The 23,031-nt window shown below is 29.4% G+C and overlaps 3 protein-coding genes and 1 non-coding gene across 4 annotated transcripts; 1 reads left to right on the plus strand and 3 right to left on the minus strand.

Moving 5' to 3' along the window:
- The first annotated feature begins 5,330 nt into the window (after positions 1–5,330).
- Positions 5,331–10,057, plus strand: LOC130954418 (trihelix transcription factor ASIL2). Its single transcript, XM_057881155.1, has 2 exons — positions 5,331–6,473; positions 9,289–10,057. Exons 1-2 carry the CDS (start codon positions 5,775–5,777, stop codon positions 9,688–9,690), a joined length of 1,101 nt encoding a protein of 366 aa, XP_057737138.1. The 5' UTR covers positions 5,331–5,774; the 3' UTR covers positions 9,691–10,057.
- Positions 10,058–10,148: 91 nt separating this feature from the next.
- Positions 10,149–10,222, minus strand: TRNAN-GUU (transfer RNA asparagine (anticodon GUU)). The gene has a single exon. It is a non-coding gene; the product is annotated as a tRNA-Asn (tRNA).
- A 1,562-nt stretch (positions 10,223–11,784) lies between these two features.
- Positions 11,785–13,173, minus strand: LOC130958068 (protein spotted leaf 11-like). Its single transcript, XM_057884957.1, has one exon. It carries the CDS (start codon positions 12,907–12,909, stop codon positions 11,950–11,952), a length of 960 nt encoding a protein of 319 aa, XP_057740940.1. The 5' UTR covers positions 12,910–13,173; the 3' UTR covers positions 11,785–11,949.
- A 69-nt stretch (positions 13,174–13,242) lies between these two features.
- Positions 13,243–18,030, minus strand: LOC130958067 (aspartyl protease AED3-like). Its single transcript, XM_057884956.1, has 3 exons — positions 17,586–18,030; positions 14,641–15,115; positions 13,243–13,837 (listed from the first exon to the last, which is right to left on the minus strand). The coding sequence occupies exons 1-3, from the start codon at positions 18,012–18,014 to the stop codon at positions 13,476–13,478; spliced, it is 1,266 nt and encodes a 421-aa protein (XP_057740939.1). The 5' UTR covers positions 18,015–18,030; the 3' UTR covers positions 13,243–13,475.
- Between the last annotated feature and the right edge of the window lie 5,001 nt (positions 18,031–23,031).

A 23,031-nucleotide genomic window follows, 5' to 3' on the forward strand; every position in this document is an offset into this window, starting at 1 on the left:
AGAGTTTCTTGGATTAATTCTATCTACTCAAGGTAAGCTAAAACTTCAACCCAATGTTCTAGAAAAGGCAAATTTATTTCCTAATAAAATAGAAGATAGAAAACAATTACAAAGATTTTTAGGGTGTATAAATTATATTTCCGATCAAGGATTTTTAAAGAAAATAACAGAATACACTAAAAGCTTATTTCCAAAAATAAGTACTAAAAATAATGGAATTGGGATGAAAAAGATAGTATGCAAATTCAAAGAATTAAAGAACTTTGTGAAAAACTTCCAGAACTTTATATTCCAGAAGAAAATGACTACTTAATAGTAGAAACAGATGCTTCAGACATAACCTGGTCAGGATGTCTAAAAGCTAAGAAAGCTATAAAAAGTTTGGAACAAGAAAAGAATCATTAGATTCTAAATATTCCCCAAAGGAATTACTTTGCAGGTATATTTCAGGGACTTTTACTCCAACAGAACAGAGATATACCACTCATGAAAAGGAAACTCTAGCAGCAATTAAATCTCTTAAGAAATAAAAAATTGATTTACTACCCAGAAATTTTACATTAAGGACAGATTCAAGTTACCTAACAGGTTTTATACGATATAATTTAAAAGTTGATTATAATCATGGACGATTGGTAAGATGGCAATTATTTTTGTTACAATATCCAATAAAAAATGAATATATTAAGGGTGACAAAAATGTTATTGCAGATACATTAACAAGAGAATGGAGTTCGTCTACAACGCATTAGATCAAGAAATTCAGAAATACGAACAAGAACTCGAAAAATGCAAGCATTGTCAGCAAATAAGGACACAGATCCAATCCCTCAAGAAGGCCATCGAAGCAATGAAATCAACATAACAACCAAAACCATCAGAGTTTAGCCAGCTAAGCGTGGTAGACAAATCAGGTGAAGAAAAAATTTTAGAAAATAAAATAATTGCTGAAATTATCAAAAAATTCACCCAAGATAAAAAATATTATGTAATTTATAATGGCCCCATGAAAGGAGTATATGATGTCTGGGAAAAAGCAGCACCATTTACACATCAATCAAGGATAATTCATAAAGGAGGGTTTTTAACACTGGAAGAAGCAAATGAATCTTTCAGGGAATATGAAGCTCTTCATCCAGAGCAAACCCTAAAAAGAGCAGATAAAGCTCCAATTCAAACCCAGAGAACAGGAATAATAAGAAACATTCCTACAAGAGCTGAAATCAAGGAAAAGAAAAGGGTCTGTAGATCAAATCTCAGAGAAACCCTTAACATAGTCCTGAATTGGACTGAAGAAAAAAGGGCAATCTTGGGATATTATCCTATTGCCAAAGAACAGCTAACAAAGCTAGTTATGTTTCCAGATGCTTCCCCATCTGACACCTATCAGTTTTTCCAGTATGGATTAATTGATACAATTTTAATTTTTAATGATTTGAAAATTATTAGTGAGTTTCCTGCAGGATTCATTGATGCAGTAAAGAGATTTAAAAATATGATTGACAACGTAAATCCAAGGGACATATCCCTAAAATTTACGAATAGTCAACCTATTTTTAATGAAGAAGAAGAATGCTTGGTTCCAACACATCAAGTAATCTTCATGTCCGTCTTCCCAGAAAATTTTCAACCAATTGATCAAGTTCAAGATTTAACAATCTACAGTCATGGAATTTGAATCAGCATTCTACAACTTATCTGGACTCTTAGAAAAGCTCCCCGAAGGGATAAAGAGGAATCTCTGCTATTTGATAAAAGACAGAGAAGACCACAAGTGCCAGCTATGTGTCTCAGAGTTATCTAAAGAAAGTAATAATGAAACAGAATCAACCCACATGATAAAGGAAGAAGACAACACATCTGAAGGTCACATAATGAAAGAGGAGGACAGCACATCTGAAGCATCTCTCAACATTATTGCATAGTGACGTAAGCGCTTAGGTCATAGAGCACCAACAATGTAGCTGGTGCAAGATAATAAACAATGACGTAAGCAATGACGCCATAAGAAGGGTAAGGATGGGAATTGTCCATCAGACCCAACCATTATAAATAGGTTGCTTAGGCAATTGTAGAAGGCATCAGAAAACAGAAAGCAGGAGGCTAAGAGTACTCATATGCTAGGAGAGCAAGGAGGAAGCTGCCGAGGCGATTCTGTAGTCTGAAAAAAGAATTCCCTTAGGAAAAATAGTTTTAAACTCCCCTCTGGAGTTAATATCTATAATCTCCCTCTGGAGATAAAACATCTTATGTAAAATATAAATAAAGGAAGTTTTTTCTCCAGAAAGGTACGCCTTTATCCTAATCTCTTAGTTGAATTTATTTAGAAAGCTTAGAATTAATGGAAGAATCTGATTATTATAGATTAATTGCTTTATTAGATAATGAAAAACAGGCTGTTCTAAAAACAGAATTAAATCTCAAATCAAATGAAAATTTTAATAAACAAAATCTTTTAAAAGAAGTTTTTAATCGAAAAAATATAATATACTATGGAAAAATTCAACTTGAAGCCCATATAAAGATAAAATCTGCTAATGGAGAACTTGAAATAGCTTTGATAAATGATGAAAAATTAAGTAAACAGATTGAGAAAATTAAGGATCAACAAAAAAGATCTAAAATTGGATGGATTCATATTAGTACTATACAAGTCTTAATCAAATCTACATATATGAAAGGAATTAATTCACCAATAAGCTTAGCAATCTGTGATAAAAGAATTACTGATGACCCAATAGATCAAATAATTAGAATTATTCATGGAAACTTGGCAAATGTAAATGTTAAATTCAATGCGCATCTTGGATACGCTATACCTTTATCAACTGAAAATCTTGGAAGATCTATAAGTTTAGCTTATAAATTTCACAGAAAGAATCTAATGGAACAAGATGATGAACCATTTTCAATTACATATGCAATAAATTACGCTTTAACAAATAGCCATCATAGTATAATATTTAAAAACAGAGAAAGGATTTATGTTGATGAATTATTTCAGAAAATTGTAAAAACAGAAATACCAAAATATAAAGCTATTGAAAACCCAGTTCTATTACTAAAAGAACCATAAGGAAAATTAGTTTCATCGAATTTTCAAATAAGAGAATCTAAAATCAATAGCCCTTTAAGTTTATCTAAGTTAAAATTAAAGAAGAAAGTTCTGAAATAAAAGAACTAAAAAAGGTCGAAAATTAAATGAGACCCTAAACACTAAACTATGACAATAAATAAAGAAGAAATATATGTAACTTATCAAGACAAGAAGCAAGAGCTCTTTGAAAGAGAAAATCGTTTGAATTATTTACAGTTTTCTGAAAAAAGAAATAGGACGAGAAAATTAAAAAGTAAAATAAAGGAGTATAAAAGGGAATTAAATAATCTTAAGATTGAAATTGATGATCTTATAATAAAAAGGATAGAAATAAGAATAAATATAAACAAGTTGAAATTAAACTTAAAAAATTTTATAAATGCCTGGAAAACCATATTTGACTTAAAAGAATTGAAGCTGCTAAAGAAAAAAGAAATGAAATTGAAATTAAACGATATTTAGAAACAAGAGAAAGTGTAGAATAAGAAGTTATTGGAATTTGAGAAATTATATTAAAGAAAAAGACAAACAGATAAAAGATTTTATATACAGTAATCCATGCAAAAAAGAATATTATAAACTAAAACAAGATTAAAAAGTTATAAATCAAAATTATAAATATACATCAAAGACTAGAGAAATAGTAGAAATAGTCAATACTTTAGAATTTACAAATTATTTTTATTCGAAGTTAAAAGTTAAAAATTTGGTATCAGAGCCAAGTTAACGATTAAGGGTAACACTGTCTCTTTAAGCAACACTTTTAGTAATACACTTTTAAATTAAAAAAAAAATTCCACAATTAATTGGTAAACTCTTTGTAGGCACTATAGCCACAATAAACCAATGGCCACGACAGAACGCACCTATATATATATATAGAAAATTACTCACATAAAGACGCTTTTAAATATATTTTTTTAATAATTAAAATTTAATTTATATAATCGATTAAATTATGTTATTTTTGTCAAAATTAAACGAAATAAATCAATTTAACCGAAAAATCGATAAACAAAATCTTGAACTAATTTAAATTAATATTTTTTATAAAAATGACTATAATTTTTCTATTATAAAAAATAACTTAAAATATTTCTATTATATATTTTAAAAACTCTAAATCCTAATATATAATACCCCTATTATATATTATAAATTAGATGTATACCAACAATTACAATGGTATTCTACAATTTATCAGTACAACATTTAATTTCTCTTATATTTACAATTGCATTAGCAATATGTAAAACTAAAACTACATAAAACTATATTCAAAATTATCATAATTATCATTATGATTGTATACTACATTTTAAAAAGCATAGCATTCTAAAGCATATTTAATTTTTATACACTAACCGTGTAAATTTTTTTTTATAAAAACATCTAATTTATATACAATTATTTTACATATAAATCAAAAATCAACATTCAATTAATTATTGATATAAAATATATATTAAAAATAAATTAAACAATATATATATTTATACATAAATACACAACAATTAATTGAATAATTAATTTTATAGATATAATAATATTTTTAAATTATATATTATTATATTATAAAAAATAACTAATTTTCAAATTCCCAACCTAAATCATAAAAGCATAGCTATTAGTTTTTGTTAGAAATGGAAGCACATTAGCCGGTAGTGGAAGGAAATAAAAGGAAGGGATGATTATAATGAATAAAAGAAAAAAACTTTGTGAAATAATAATTAGATGAAAACTTATGTGCATTTAATTTTAAGTAAAATTGATAAATGAGAGCGATTAAATAATTTAATTGATTTGATTAAATTTTTATTTATCAACTTCACACGAAAATTGCACTACTTATGTGAAAATTCAGGTGCAGTCAACTTCATGTGAAATTAATATCTGATAGTCATTAGATAAAAATTTAGTCAAATCATCTAATGACTCTTAGATATCAACTTCACGTAAAATTGAATACTTCTGAATTTCCACCTTCTGCTTAATAATAGAGTGATGAGAAATCGAAGGGGATCAAAATAAGAGAGAAAGGGAGTGGGTGACAGAGCCACGTGAGTGACCCACCACTAGTCCACTTCCACCACCACCACCACCACACCGAGGCCCAGTGGATGTCTTAGTTGGCTTCATATCAACGCTAACAGCCAAATATAATTCACAACAAAAACCACCATACACTACTACTTACTATATAACACTATTTATCATTCCTCACTATCAGCCACTACCACTTCACACAAAAAAGTTAAGCCATTCAATCATTAACTTATTTGACAAACTCAACCATTTTTTTCTTAATAAGAAAAAATGTTATTTCTATACCATGAAAAATCATCTACAAATTAAATTTGTAAATAGTGTTTTAATTTTTATTTTTCAACAAGCATGTTAGCAAATACACACTAAATAGTGTTTTAATTAAAATATTAATTTATTTAATATATTCACTGACATAATTATTTTTTTAAAATATTTACTATTAAGTGAAATACTTTTTTTTTCCTTCTTCTTCCCTCTTTTTCCATCATATTGTTAGCCATTCTTTTTTTTTACTCTCTCTTTCTGTCTCTCACTTTCTAATGCTACTGGATGCCTTCTTCCAAAGACTGGTGAACTCGTTGCAGCAAGAAGGGTTAAAAATTTTATAGTTCATGGGTGGTTATGAGATATGGAAGACAAAGACGAGGACAGTAATAGCAACAAAAATAACAACCATCATCATCATAACCATCCAAAAGAAGAGCCACTAATAACAAGAAAACACAACACTATTGGAGGCGGCAGCGGAGGCGGCGGCGACAGATTAAAGAGAGACGAGTGGAGTGAAGGAGCGGTTTCCACCCTTCTAGAAGCATACGAATCAAAATGGGTTCTTAGAAACAGAGCAAAGCTCAAAGGCCATGACTGGGAAGACGTTGCAAGACACGTGTCATCAAGAGCCAACTCTACAAAATCGCCCAAGACACAGACGCAGTGCAAGAACAAGATCGAGTCCATGAAGAAACGCTACAGATCAGAGTCTGCTACCGCTGATGCTTCATCTTGGCCGTTATATTCACGCCTTGATCTTCTCTTGCGTGGGGCGGGGCCTGTGGCCACATCTTCCACGCTCGTAGCTTCGCCACTGCCACTGTCACCAACACTGCAGGCAGTGCCGGTGACGGTGACGGTGGCTGCTGCAGCGACTGGTTCTCATCAGTCGCTGCACTTTAGCAATAACCAACAACCTTTGATGTTGTTGGAGCAGCCGCCGTCATCACAAGCCCTCCATCAACCACCACCACCTCCTGGTGCTGCTCCTCCACCTCCTGCCACCACTGCGCAAAACTCGCATGGATCCAATGGCGTCGAGAGAGTGATAACCAAGGTATTGATTTTTTGTTTAACTAAAACTTTTTCATCCTGGAAATTATTGACTTAATTTTGATTATTTTTAAGCTTATATTAAGTAATCAATAATTTTTTTAAACAATATGAAAAACTACAAATCAAATAAAAATACATTATATTTTTAAATTACTCACATAAATTTTAGTATTAAAATAATTATTCGCACACTAGTAGAATGAACATTCGATATATCCATTATTCACATTATTTAATATTTTCATTGTTTACCTATAATTTTCTTTTTTTTTTAATACTACCTCTTTCAATTTTTTTTAATAATATTAGTTATTTATATATATCTAAATTGATCCTTTGAAACAAACTTAAAATTGAATAGAGGTAATAAATTATGCATAAAAAAGTGGGAAATTAATTTAAGCTAAATAGTTATATCATTTCTCTCTTTTTCAGGGATATATTTTCTTTAATTTTAACCATTTTGAGGTGGGATTTATGCATAATTAGTTAAAGACTATATTTTAGGCTCATTATTTTGTGTGCGAAATACTTTGTTAAAATCATTTTCTCCCCCCATTTATTTTTAAAAGAAAATAAATACACCGACCATATATATAGGATTTCTGAACTTCTATATTTAGGTATAGCTGGTAATTTTACTGAATTTTAGTTAGTTTATATGTTATTATAGACCGTAATATTTGCAGAAAGCAAGTGAAAACATCATGCCCTTTAGAACGTTAATAAAGGTATTGCAAGCACAGTAAGTGAATATAGTGACCAAAAAGTCATATTCCAATAATTAAATTGACTCATCATTGTTGGCTTAGTCAAGTTTTCCATTATACATGCTTAGATATGCATTATAAAATTCCAAAAATATTTAATTTTATTTAATGTATTTTATAATAAATAAATATTAAATATGATAAGCAAGTTTAAGCTATTTAAACTGATTATTTTTTTGTTTTTTTAACATTACCATATTATTCATTGTCATTGGACAAAAATAGGCCTCTCTATTGTGCATAGCCTGCTATAAAACTAGTTACTATTTGTTTTGTGAACATATACTTTACAACCTCACAGAACATGTGACACAGTGACATAGTTGTCTTATGTTTCCAAATAGAGGAATGTTGTATGCATGTATCTACTTAAAATACACTGAGATACTTTTTTCACACCCAATTTTTTTGTATCGTGTTAAGGTTTAATTAATCTGTTGATCTTTATAGTTTTGTGAAATTTTTAATTAGATCTTTATATTTTTTTTCCTTTTAATTGGGTCTCTGGACCAAATTTTATTTTTAAATGGGTTCCTATACTTTTTTTTCTTTTTATTTGGGTCTCTGTACTAATTTTTTTTTTAATTGAATTCTTATATAATATATAATTAAACTAATTACTGTTAAGAGGGATCTAATTAAAAAAAATTGGTGCAAAAATCCAATTAAAAAAAAATATAGGAACCTAATTAAAAATTTTATTGAACTATAAGACGAGAGTAATTAAACCTTGTGTTAATACTTACTTTGTTACCGTTAATTATTTTTTATTTTAATACATATGTCCTTACTTCGTTAGATATTCATAAATTATTATTACTCTATTTATAGGTTTATTCAAGTATCATAACTCAAATAGATTATAGAGATTTAAAATGCACTTTTAAGATACAACCTTACACAAATCATTAGGTGAGAGCTATTAGAAAGTAAGCTTTGTATTTCTGCCCCTTTTTAATGTCTATGCATGTGGAACTTCATTTTTCCAAATAAAAAACATTTTAATTTTAGGTAGTGGTATGTACATATACATTTAATTTGATGTCTACTTTGGGACACTAGAGAAAAAAATAGAAAGAATAAAAGTGTGCATAAACAACAATCAATTAATGATTGTAGATTAGGTGTCTCAAATTTTTTGCACCAATTTTTTTTAGCAAATTTATATATTCTTTTACTGTACAAATTTTTCATACATATATATAGTAAAAAATTAGCTATTTTCATTCTAAAAAAAATATTTCAATAATATAATAATAAAAGTTTTTACATTTTATAATTTTTTAATAAAACATACTTTTATAATATTTTAAAAATATATTCTTAAAACATGTATTAACAAGATCCATAATACGATACTGGCACATTATATTGCTAAAAGTATTTGGCTTAATTATTCACCATCTTATGAATTATGCCTGTAATAAGCTGTGATTAACTAATACTATTTTTTATTTACTTAAATATCCAACTCCTAAATTAGGTGGAGTTTAGAGTTTCCAAGTCAATCAATATCATATATTTATACATAATGTTAATTATCAAACATGTTTTGAAATTTACCCCCTTTGACATTATCATCAATTCAATAAATTTAGAACATCCAAAATAATAACATACACTAAAACATATATAGAACTATTATTTCATTTTTATTGTGCAACAAAATTAAACTCTTTATATAAAATGCGGCTCTGTTACGACAACATTAAAATCAGTTAGTAAAGTCAGATATCAATATAAAATACATGTTAGAATATAAATATACATTAATAATAGAAAAAGTTTAGGAGGTTAGCAACTTTATTAAATTCTAGCCAGCATGTAATAAAAAAAAATGAGTAATCTCACACTATTGGATGAAATTTTACACCATTAAAAATATTATGCTACTTGATGGCTACAAATCACAAAAATTACTGATTACACTCTTCTTAAAAATAAATTAAACCATATATATAATTATATACAAAAACATTTAATAATTGATTTTAATAGCTGATTTTGATTTACAAATAATATTTTTTTTTGTATAAAATGTAACAGGAAGATGGGTTATTAGGAACTAAGTCATGTGAGCATGTATCTAACAAGAATGAAGTAGAGACTGATAGCAGCACACCAGCACTGTATAGTGAAAAGGATAAGCTTAGATGCAACAAGAGGAAGATGAAGATGGAGAGCAACAAGCAGCGGCGGCGAAAGGAGGAGATGGAGATAGCAGGAAGCATAAGGTGGCTTGCAGAAGTTGTGGTGAGATCGGAGCAAGCAAGAATGGACACAATGAAGGAGATTGAAAAGATGAGAGTCGAAGCTGAGGCCAAGCGCGCTGAAATGGATCTCAAGAGAACTGAAATCATTGCCAATACACAGTTAGAGATTGCTAGAATCTTCGCAAGTGTTAATAACAAAGGTGTGGATTCTTCGCTGAGAATTGGCAGAAGTTAAAAGAAATTTCTCTTAAAGGCGAAAATTCAGTTAGTTTCATGTGAAGTTGATAGCTAGTTGTTATTCATGAAATTAACTGCACTTGAATTTTCATCTAATTTTAATATTTTTTATAAGCCACCTAAGGTAATTAAATTATGGAAGCTTGATGATATATCACCAAATGTTGTATGTGTATAGAGTTTATATTTATCAATATTAATTAATGTTGAGGGAGAGGGAGATTTGTGTAACTTTGTAATTCGCCTAACTAGTGAAGATAGCATCCTACTTATCATGATTATCACGGTATAATGAAAATAATTATCTCTCCTAAGTCCTAAGCTTTAATTGTAAACTATTGTAATGGTAATTTGTAACCTCTTTTATTAGAGTATATATATTTGGAATTCTTATTCTATGATATAATTTAGCAAGAAAATCTTAGTTTTAAAAAAATCGGAAAATAGGACAAAAATCGCTAGAAGGAGGGCTTGAACCTCCGACCTTGTGGTTAACAGCCACACGCTCTAACCAACTGAGCTATTCCAGCTTTTAATACTAATTGTTAATTAAACATTTTTATTGTCAGAAACAGAAAAATAGTCACCCTTATGAGATTCTGATTGGCTTTTTCAAAAGGAACAAAGAAATACTTTGAGAATTCTATTTCTATGCAACATAAGGCATTTTTGTAATTGTTTATTATATAATAAACAATTACAAAAAGTTAACAAATTTGACATGATTAAAGGTTGTTGAAAAGCGAAGGTATTTAGCTATCTATGGTGGTGCTTGTTAGAAGGCATAGAGGAATAAACCCAAAAGAAAAAAAAAAGGTAAAAGTAAAAAAGAGGAGCTTATTAGCACAATAGCCAAAAATGAAGGCATGCACGGCCATATTGTATTATTGGTTGACTCATCATACTCTTGAAAAAGTATTCCCATTTCCCAGTTATTGTGCTTAGAGCATTATTTCTGGCCCACACCAATAGAAAGTGAGCAATTGGCACCATGGGATTAGGTTAAACTTATATTTACCAATAGTATTTGCAAATATTAGTCTTGAATACAGAGTGATTTATTAACAAATTTTTTTTAAATAAAGCTCTAAACCAATAGGATAATTGTTCAGGAAATACCTAAATGGAGAGTTGATACAAAAAGGGATTAAGGAACTCAGAATAAGTATGGCAAGAGATGATCAATTTGGTTGTATAAATACCTACAAAGGACTCTGATATCTAAATTAAAAGAGTTTATAATAGAATAAAAATGTAGAAACATTGAGTGTAGGAATATTAGATTATACTTGGAAAAATTAATTACTCACCTCTATAGGATTGTTTCGGAAAACATAAATCACTATCTAAAAGTTGATAATAAGACCATGAAAGAATAAGAAAAGAAAATATGAAGAATTTTTATTATATGTTGTTGTTACTTGGAGAACAATGTTACTTATTTATATTAATTAATTACTAAATTAATTTTTGAATTTTAAAATAAGCTAAAACAATCAAAATCTCTAGAAAAAGATAAAGATAACTAACTTAAAGAAATATAAGCATAACAAATTTTGTTTTTTTAAAAAATAAGATAATAAATAAAAATAAAATAAGAATTTAAAAGTTAATTTTTGAAGACGGCTCAATGAAATATAAAAAATAGAGAATAAAAGGAATCAATTAAAAGGATTTCACTTGAGTGAAAGGTAAGGTGTGGCAACTTTATATCATTGCTGCCCAAATTGCCAGTGATGAAGGGCAATTGAAGCTTAGTACAAAAGGATTTGCAATGTTATAAAGATTAGATTGAACGAGAAATTAAAGATATTTTGAATCTGCAAGATTTAACTTTGAAGGTGTTTTTGGCTTGACTAATTAATTAGGGTTCAAATTTTCAGTCCCTTAAGCATAAGAACGGCATAAAATTACACTACCACACTTGTTCTATGTAACTCCAATACACCCCCCACACCAACCTGAATTAATTCACTGGTAGCTTATCTCTCTTTTATGCACCCCGGCATGCAAAGTAATGGAACCAAATGAAAGTAGATAAGTAAAATAATATATCAATGATACTTAAATCTATAATAATAGTGTTAGTAATATTAATTAAATCAATAGCCATTGTTTTGTCAGAATCTATCTACATTACATCACTTTCTGTACACTAATGTTTATACCTAAATATAATGTAACAAAGAATAATTGTGTATGAATTATTTTATCTCTAGATTAAACGAATTTTAGTGCATCCAATTCCAAACACAACCTAAGAGTCAGGTTCAACTGGATACAAATCACCACAATTCTTGTTACAACTGCTTCCACCATCAAACACAAGCTTCAATAAGGCCACAGCTTTGCTCTTCCCTTTGGCGCTACCATGCTCCTGCACGTACACGATCCCATCCAAGGCCTCAACAGAAACGGTTTTCTCTCTAACTTCCGTAACCGTTTCGTCACCACTGCATCTCACCAAATTCAACAAACCCGAAACCGCATTCTCCTTCGTCCTCAAGCTACTTCCTTCGCTCTCTAACAAACTCGACAACAACGGAATCCCCGAAACCTCACGAAACGCTTCTTCGCTCTCCTCGCACCCCGCAATTTGCGCTATCACTGCAGTCGCATCTTCCATGATTCCAATTTTTTTAATTCTCTCTTTTGTCACCAGATGGAATAGCGCTGATCCTGCACCGAGCTGGACCATTATGGCCCGGTTCGGCCCATGCAGCGCTATTCCAAATGACGCCTTGAGCGCGTCCTTCACTGATCTCCTTGGCGAATCGGAAGATTCGATTATGCCAATGAGAGAGTGGAGGATGTCGCGCCTGGCACCTACCGTGGGACGGAATTCAGGGACGAAGGAGAGGAGGCAGTGGAGTGTGGCGGCGGCGGACTGGACGGCGTTGGGGGAGGATGAAGTGGCGTGGCGGGACAGGAGGTGGGCGATGGCGTCGAGGAGATGGTGCGTGGAGAGAAGTGGGAGGCGGTCGGAGATTGAGATGTTGAGGAGGGTGGCGGCGGCGTTGTCCTGGATGGAGTGGGAGGAGGAGAAGAGGGCGTCAAGGAGGTGGGGGATGGCGCCGGCAGCGGAGATGATGGGACGGGCGGCGGGGTCTTGGTTGGAGAGAAGGCGGAGATGGCGGAGGGCGGCGAGGCGAGTGGTGTGGGAGTGGGAGGAGAGGTTAGAAAGGTGGGTGTTAATAGTTTGATGTTTGAGATCCATACAGAGGTTGGTTAAATTGGGATTTGGTTATTTGTTTCATTGTTTATGTTGTCTTGTTGGTGAATGAGAATGACAAATGGGCAATGGCCTAACAACATGACCTTAAAGGACATCATCTTCATTGACAACTTTCAGTGACGTGGCAAATTACATGGTTGATTTAGTCCGTTTTGCCATGGATCACTTTGAGCTTGTTTGTGTTAACAACCACTCTTGACGGTGAAAAATAGAAGCTTAAGTTGACAATTAAATGCTTCAGTTGACAAGAGCGTAAAAAGTGGTTATGTGAGTGTGAGAGATGCACGGGTTCATAATAATCTCCAACGACTCTAATGTCCAAAACATAATAATTTTTAATAAAATAATAATAATAGTTCCATACAGTATTGCAGCTCAAAATCTTGTACTACATAGTCAACAAGAAAACCTTAGCTTACTTAATATGCCTAATTAAACCCTTAAAATCCATCACCCAAAAACAAATTTCTGGTGCCAATTTGACAAACAAGACTATTATTATTCATGACAATGCAATTCTTGAACACAGAAAAAGGAACCATTATTATCTATTTGGTGCAAAGCTCACGAGCAACACCAAGCCTTGAGTTGGGGATGTCAAAGAGCACACGGTGGTTTTGTTGTTGCATGTTGGCTATCACATTCAGCACCGAGTTCACGTTATCCGGCGCGGCCGCCATGGCCAAGCATGTCGTGCTTCCGGCGGTGCTATGTATGAGAATGTTGTCCTGTGGCAATGTCACGTTCATGCCAGAAAACATGAACGTTATTGTGGGTGCAACTATTGGGACCGTGTAACATGTGTCGAATCCTCCTAAACTTGTCACGGTCAGGTTCGCTCCAACTCTTCTCCGGAATTCATCTCGCACCGCCACGTAGGCCGGCGAAACTAGCCGGGTGAACACCGTACCTGCACACATTTGATCAAATTAGTTAATCATGAACATAATTAGCTTAAAGGTGAAAACTCAGGTAAAGACGACTTCACGAGAAGTTGATAGTTGAGAGCCGTAATATAAAAATTTAGTCAAATTATCAACTTTACATGAAATCTACTGTACCTGGAGTTTTCACCTTAGCATAATTGTTATTGGCCTAAATTGTATCTAGTTTTTCTATATAGTTTTTTTTTCTTATATTTTCTTCTGGTATACTGACTTAGAAAAAATCACATTCAATTGCATAAGATAGGGGAGTTTTAATTTTTTTTTAATTATATTTTAGAAAATATGCTTACTTTTGGTGCATGAAATTGACGTGTGATCCAATTAACCCCAGCTCACTTTGACAAAATTTGTTCAAAATTATAAAATAATTTCCACTTTCTTAGGCATCATTATAAGATTACAACATGAAGACTAATTGATTGGACTTTTCTTTGAATAACGCTGTAATTGAATAAGATAATTAGATAAGATACCTACCACTATGCTTTGAATTAAAATCATCATGACAAGGAAACAAATCTTTATGACCATGTCCAAATTACTGTTTTCGTCAATTCCATAATAATTATTAATCTCTTTGGCCTTAGTAGCACTTTCAGATAATCTAAAAATGAATATTATATGTTGAAATCTTATGGCCCACTTTTTCATAATTGAACATTTTTTACTCAGTGTTGTTTTTTTTTAATAAAGTATATTTTAGAACAAGTCAAATCAGTCCATAAAAATCAAAAGACCATATTTCAAGGCGAAAGAAATTAATTACCAGAATCAAAGATGGTGCCGGCTCCGGTGGTCGGGTTGAACGCCAAAGCCGCCGGAGGAATATTAACAACTCTCCGGCCAACCCTAATAGCAACCAAATTAACATAGTAGAGTGATGATCTTCTTGGATTTTTGAGAAGAGGAGTGAACTTGATCCTAATGGGCTGAGCAACAGGCCCAAGTCTCAATGAGCCAGAAAAGTTAAGGGACTTAAAGCTTGGCAAACAGTAAGAGAATGTAGACTGGTAAAGGTTTTGGGTTTGTGACAAAAGTGATAATGGGCCACGGCCCAGGCCCAATAATCCCTGTGGTGGGGTGGAAGGCCCAGTAGTCTTGGAAACACAACCGAAAGTGTAGCTTGGAATTGGGTCAGTGGCAAGGGTAATTGTGTCTTGGGCTAAGTTAGCTGCAATAGATGAACTTCCATACGTTAAGTTGAAAGAGCACGCGCTTCCACTGCAACTGGGATTGGGTACCTGAAAAAAAGTTTCACATTCACGTTAATGACAAGTTGCTTTCGCAGAAATGCAAAATATGAGTCCCGTGAACTTAACCCCGCGTGGAACCATAACATGAGGCGCGTGAACATGGTTGTTTACTTTTTTTTATTTATTTAATTATTGTGTCGATCTGTATAGTTTTACTAAATTTTTAATTAGATTCTTATACTTTTTTTTTATTAAATCCCTATATTATATCAGATTTTGTAATTAAGTCTCTGTCGTGATAAAAATGATAAAATTAATGGAATATTCTATTAAGTAAAACGAATATGTCTAACACTTAACAGAATATTCTATACAGTTTAACAGAATATTCTATTAATTTCAACGTTTTTGTCACGATAGAGATATAGTTACAAAATTTGATATGATATAGGGACCTAATTGAAAAGAAAAAAAGTATAAAAACTTAATTAAAAATTCGATAAAATTATAGAGACCGACAAAGTAATTAAACCTTTTTTTTTATTAGTTGCACGTCCTATTTCCCAACTTGATAGGCCAGCGACTAATTTGCAGTGGATCTAAGCTCCATTTATCGATTTGTCGTTGGTAGCTGCATACACAATGTAAAATTTGAATCTCTAATACTTGTTTAAATGAACGAGTACACTAACTACTTTATCAACCCAAATTAATTACACATTTATTAAATTGTAAATTGTTAAGATAATTTAACTTTAAATTTATTATTTAACAATTTATATAAATACACAAATTTAATTGAATATAAAATATTTCATATCCTTGTTATATCAAAATTAAGCCTCTAAAGTAAAGCTTTAAAAAAGGGGAAAAAATGGATGATCCATGAGCATAAGGTTTTCAAACTTTTGAAGTTATTGATTCAATAAATACATTAAATTTGAAACTTAATAGTTTACAATAAAAAATTTTATGTTAGCAACATGAACAAATCCTAACTAAATACTAAATTCTCTAGTGAAAATTTCACACCTTACTCTATGTATATATAAACAAAAAAAGAAAAAAATTATATTCATAAAGTAAAAAAACTTTTATTGAAGAATACTAGTGCCAGGTAAGTTATAGGCCATGTGGATTTTTGTCCTACCATAGATATATTTTTTTTTTTGAATAATCCAAAGCAAATATTATTACTTTGAACTTTCAAGAAAACAAATTCAACATATGCTATTGCTATATATCTATTATTAGCAATAAACATTATATATTATATATTTATATATAATATTGTACATAAAAAAAGGTCATAAAATTTTGCATACTCGACAAACATTCACAGTTGTATTGGAGTGGCATCATCTGTGTTCATCACATGAGATTATTGTTTAAATTTCAAATAAATTATTGTTCCTAGAAATTATTTGAACTGTAATTACACATAACTAGAAATATGAGAGTTTGAGTCTACTAAATTATGTTTTCTTCCCAAACACATAGTCAAAAATCACGTGCAGATCTAGAGAGTATGTACACATAATAAAAAACAGTAGACTTTTTTTGCTGGTTTCTTCCCAAACTCAGTCAAAAAGATTCCTACACAAAATTCTTTAGATTGCTAAATTAATTACAGCTCTCAGAAAAATAGAAAAGACTTCCTCTGAATAATTAATCAAAAAGGGAAAAGAAAAAAAAAATGAGAAACTCAGGTGAAGTCGACTTCACGTGAAGTTGATACTTGAGAGCCGTTAGATGATTTGACTGATTTGACTAAATTTTCATCTAACAGCTCTCAGGTATCAACTTCACGTGAAGTCAACTTTACCTGAGTTTTTACCAAAAAAGATAGATGAGGAGGATGTAAATCAAAAGAAAAGTAAATAATTTGAGTAGTGTATTTGCTTTTGTTTTTCATATTCATATTTACGTGAAATTAACTACATCTGAATTTTCACGTTGTCTTCATAATATTTAAAAATTATTAGATAATTTGATAAATTTGACTAAATTATTATCTAATAATTTTTAACGAATGTATGACAAATTGACAACAATAGAGAGTAGAGACACACAAGTGCGGTTTATGTGACATCATTGTGTTTTGGTTTCATGCTACAAACTAACCCGTGAACACTAATAAATAACTAATAATAAAATAAATAATAAAAATAATATTATTTCCCATTTACAAAATCATCACATTATATACCTAGTCAACTTTTTTCCTTTCATTCTCTCCATCTTGTATTTTTTTATGGTATAATAGGTATCAAATGCAAACATAAATAACATGATTATACTTATAAACCCAAACCGGAATAATAATAATAATAATAATAATAATAATAATAATAATAATAATAATAATTTTAAAACATGGACACCAATATTTTAATGTTCATCTTATATAAACATCAAATTTACAAGGACTATAATATAAAATACCCATATTAACACAAAAAAAAAATTACAACATTACTTAAGCGAATGATTGAGCTGAGTTAAAGTTGACGAGTACCTGATAGCACTGAGGAGAGCCACAAGTAACATTTCTAAATGTGGTAGATCCAAGAGGAGCAAACAAAGTGGAAGAACATCCATCACAAGAAGTGCAAGGAATCCAAGCAACATCATTGCTAGTATCCATAGCCAAAAGCAATGTCTGAGGTGGATTTCCAATTTTAGCCCTAACAATGTAAGTAGGGCTCTGAATGATCTGCCTGCCTGAGGCAATTGGGACAACAGACCTGCCTGCCACAAGACTAGTTAGGTATTGAAGTCTGCCTTCATCTTTGGCTTGCATTTGGAGCACAGTGTCTTGCCATGAGAGTGGCTTTGGTGGTTTCACATGGAACACTTGGAGTGTTGAACTATGTTGTTGAGATTGGACTAGTAGGGTGCTTGAGAATAGTAGGAGGAGGATGGTGAGTGAAATTGAGAGCTTCATGGTTGGTGTTGGAACTTATTAGTTTGGTGATTTTAGAGGAGAGAATACCCAACTGCTATATATACATGTAGTCATGTAGAGAAAATATATTTTTTTTTTTGAAAATTGGATTTATTTATTTATTTATTTTGCATATCTATTCATAAAAAGAGAAAAGAGTACTTAATTACCCAAAAAAAAAAAAAACACAATTGTTGACAAAAAATATATAAAAAAATTAAAATTTAAAAGTACCCATAAATGATTTTTTTTAAAAAAAAAAACAAAGTTTATGTAGCATTAATAAAAGGTTTAATTACTATGTGAGTCTCTATATTTTACTGAATTTTTGTTTAGGTACCTATACTTTGTTTTTCTTTTTGATTGAGTTTCTATACTATATCAAATTTTATAATTAAGTCTCTACCATGATAAAAATGCTAAAATTAAAAGAATATTCTGTTAAGTAAAATGAATATACCTAACGTTTGACTGAATATTCTATATAGTTTAACAGAATATTCTGTTAATTTCAACGTTTTTGTCACGATAGAGACATAATTACAAAATTTGATATGATATAGAGACCTAATTAAAAAAATATATAAAAAACCTAATTGAAAATTCAATGAAATGATAGAGAGTTACAGAATAATTAAACTTTAATAAAATTATTTATTTTTTAATTAGATTTGCATATAATTATTTTGTTTCAAAAATAATTGGTTAATGGTCAAATTGATCGATAAAAAAAATTAAGTGTGCATCAATTTAATTCTTGAAAAATATTTTAAAAGATATAACAATGTATCAAATTGTTCAATTTATTAGTTACATGATAGTATATCGCAAAATAATTTATTTCACGTGTTATCATTTAATTGACAAAAAAAAAAAATAATTTAAAGCATCTAATCTTTAAAAAACTAAATGGATATATACATGCGTAACTTTTTAGATACCAGTTTAACTATTAACTCGTGATTTTGTTATCAACAATATAATTTGATCAGCAATTAGAATCTTTCATGAACATTTTTAGTCTAAAAAAGTGAAACCCATCTTTTATTTTGTATAGAATTTTTAACAGTATATAATATGTGTGTGTGTAATTTTTTTTTCTTTTAATAAAAGAAAATTAAAACCATGTTTTTTGGTGGAGATCACAACCAACTTTGTGAGAGCATATATTTTGTTTGATTTTGATATTTTTGGGCCAAGATCTTTTTTCTCCATTATTCCCATTGTTTTGATGGGGCATGTGGGTGTGTATGGGTTACTTATTAGTGTGGCACTATATATGTCTCTGGAGGTGTATAGTGATTAGTGTATATGACAAAAGGAGCAAATGAAATTGGATTGGGTAAAAACAAAAATTATTTAAAAATGTTTTTAAATTTTGTAATTGATAAAATATTTTTAAATTATTTAAAAACGTAACAAAAATATATACTCATAAATTAAGATAGTTTATGTTTAATAAAAAAGAATAATATGGCAAACAAAACTTCTCATATAATAAATGAGACGACTCTAATATTAGCAAGTGAATCACATCATATTTTTTCGTTAACGAAATAGATTTTTTATCATGACTAGATATTTTTAATAAATTTTTAAATTATTTTATAGGCTTTTTTTATAATAAAATTTACGAACATTTTTATACATTTTTATCACTGAAAAAATAATTCTAATATATTTTCGGATTAGTATTGCCATCCTTACTAACTACATGCAACATGTATATATAGCTAGCATCAACTTTAATTTATCATTTTTTTTTTCTTGAGGCATGGGGCGAATAGAGGTGACAATGGAGTAGGTAGGAGACTATCCGATCCCACCCTATAATAATTTGTATAGAATCTATCTCGTTTCTACTCGTGGATAGAAAAAGTTGAAGCCTAACAAGTTTTTTCTGATACTCGTTTCTATAATTATTAAAATCTAATAAATAAAATTAAATTTTAAAATTTATATAACTATCATCACATACATAACATAAACTAAGATCAAAATTTAAATACGATGTAATATTATTAAATTTTTTACTAATTATTTTATATATATATATATATATATATATATATAGATGGATATTACCTAAATTTGATTTTGTCCCATCTCATCTAAGACTCTTCTCCGCAAAAAAATTCGCCTAATATCATAGAATAATTACTCGTCTTGAGCGAATAAAAGCAGAATAAATATCTACGAATTCGAGTAGTGTTGTCATCACTTCTAATGGTGGGTGTGTGTATGGGTCATCAAGTATAGTAGTAGACTAGTAGTGTAGTGGAGGTTACACATATATATACAGTTGCTGTAGAAGTAGAATTCAGTGGGATATTACAGACTGTACTCCATTCTCTTTTGTACCCTCCGGGGTCCTATCTCTTCAACACCCACATTATACAATGATTTTAGACATTATGTATTTTTGGGTAAAATCATTGAATATTGTTTCAATTTGCAACAAAGGGGAAAAAAATAAAAAATAAAAAAGATAGTAAGTTAAAGCTGTGGGCTAAATAATAATAGGTGAATTATATAGTAAAGATGTAAGTTTATAAATCTTTTTTTTATAGAATGAAAGAGAGATTAAAAAAGGTAGGATTCACATTTTGAATAACAATAAAATAATAAAAAATAATTATAAAAAAATTTATTTTCTTTCTCTATACTACTTCAATCTGTATAATAGAGTACCCCTAATAATAATAGGTGAAGATTTTTTGTTTGTTGCCTTCTAGATGGTATATGCTTTCCAATAGAAGTGCAGATCTCAACACAGGAATTAAGATGTATCACTTTTGTCATTATGTAAAAGTAAAATAAATGCTACATTATGGTTTGTCTATTTATGTGTGCCTAGGATGCTATAAAACTTTTATTTAATTTGTTAAATATATTTGTAATTTAGAATGCTACCTAAACAACTTAGTTAAACAGCTACTCTCACATTTCATAAAGTGAAGAGAAGCCTAAATGAAACATAATAATAATATATATAATTTTAGTATGTCTGTACTTATAGTGGCTATAAAATATTGATAAAATTAAAATCATATTTTTTTTTTATATTTTAGTAATTTTTTTAAGTAATATTTTCGAAAAAACATTGCTAAATAATAAAATAATAATACTTTAATTTTAATAATACTTTTATTTTAAAATACCATAATCGCGTTACGTAGTTATCGTAGTATAAATATACGCCTATACTAAAATAACTTTATAATAGTGTGACTTTAATTTTAGCTACGTTTTCTAAAAACGTTATTAAATAATAAAATAATATTATTTTAATTTTAATAATACTTTTCAAAATATCATAATTAGGTAGTCATCATAGTATGGACATACTAAAATGACTCTATAAAGTGACTTTAATTTTAGTAATATTTTTAAAAAAATATTATTAAATAATAAAAAAATATTACTTTAATTTTAGTAATACTTTTTAAAATATCATATATAATTATTGTATTATTATAGTATAAGTATACTAGAATAATTTTATAATATAAATTAGGAGTTTTATAGACCAAATACACCTTTAGGAAGATTAGAAGTATAATACACTTTATATGTGTCTCTAAACATTCTTTTATTTAAAAAATTGTCTAAACAGCACAAATTAAATGTGGGGTGTGCTAAACTTCCATAACAAGTTAATAACCATGGACATAAAGATTAAATTGTTTTTATTCTTTAAACTAATTAACCTTCTCTTATATGTATATAATCCACATTTTATAATTTTGAGAGAGGAGTTCAATCTATTAATTTATAAGAAGACAGAAGAAAAGTGTTGATGCAAAAACACAGAGCGTGATTTCAGCTGAATTGGTCTCTGTGCTCTTTTGTTCTATATCTCGATTTTTACCATGTCACGGGTGCTATTAATTTATATGATTTTCTCCATATTCTATGTTTTTATTTTTTCCATATCTTTTGACTCCTTAACTTTTTGGCACCTTCTTTTTTCTAGGATGACTCATTACGCAAGCAAGTTTAATTTCTTTGTACATATGATGAAACACACGAGGGGTGAAATCAATAAATCAAATTCAATTTTAATAAGGGTTAATTTTGATGTACTGACTGTGTAAAACGTTTTACATCGTTGTACAATTATATTTGTTTTTTTATGATCATTTACGTATTTAATGTAAAAAATAATTATTTTTATTAATGTGATATTACGTAATTAAATGTACGTATAAAATTATTTTACACCGACAATTATTAAAATTAAATTTTTTTAATAACTGCATATCCAAATTTAAAATTTAGAATTTAGAATTTTAAATATTATCTTAACCACAAGAGAGGTGAAATCACTGACTTGAAATTTTGTTTTTTCTTCCCTTCTTTTATATAAAAATTAGATAAGTTATTGTTGGATCCAATACTACTTATTTATTGACCAAAATTTCTAAAATTAAGATATTCACAAATTTTTTAAATTTAAAAAGAATAATATATGTTTTTACTATTTTCGTGTATATTTTTATTATACATTTTATGTTGAGAAAAAAGACAAACTTTTGTTGTATTTTTCAACAAAATTGATAATTGTATACAATGATAAATATTTTATATATTAAAATTAGTTATTAATATAAAATATAATATAAATATAAATATATATTATAAATAAATTAAATTATATCTATATTTATTTATACATAAATATATTAATAATTAATTTTAGTGTATAAATAATATTTTTAATATTTTAATAGTAAAAAAAAAATTGCTTTCACTTTGTGGTCTAGTAATGATGCCGTGGTCCATGCAACCCTAATCTAACGTATTAGTCCCAAAAAGATTAATATTATTTGTTCAGGAAAGTGAACTAAAGATTCACGATCGGTTATCATTGATTTGGATTAATTAAAAAGTTGTAATTGTAATAATTGTTAATAAACTAAAGTAGCACTATGATTAGCAGCGTAGGACCCCCCTAGAAAATGGGACTTATCAATAATTAATTATAATATCTTAATTATTATTGTTGTGAATAATA

The sequence above is a fragment of the Arachis stenosperma genome, chromosome 10 (genome assembly GCF_014773155.1).
Source record: "Arachis stenosperma cultivar V10309 chromosome 10, arast.V10309.gnm1.PFL2, whole genome shotgun sequence".
In the NCBI taxonomy this organism is placed as follows: Eukaryota; Viridiplantae; Streptophyta; class Magnoliopsida; order Fabales; family Fabaceae; genus Arachis; species Arachis stenosperma.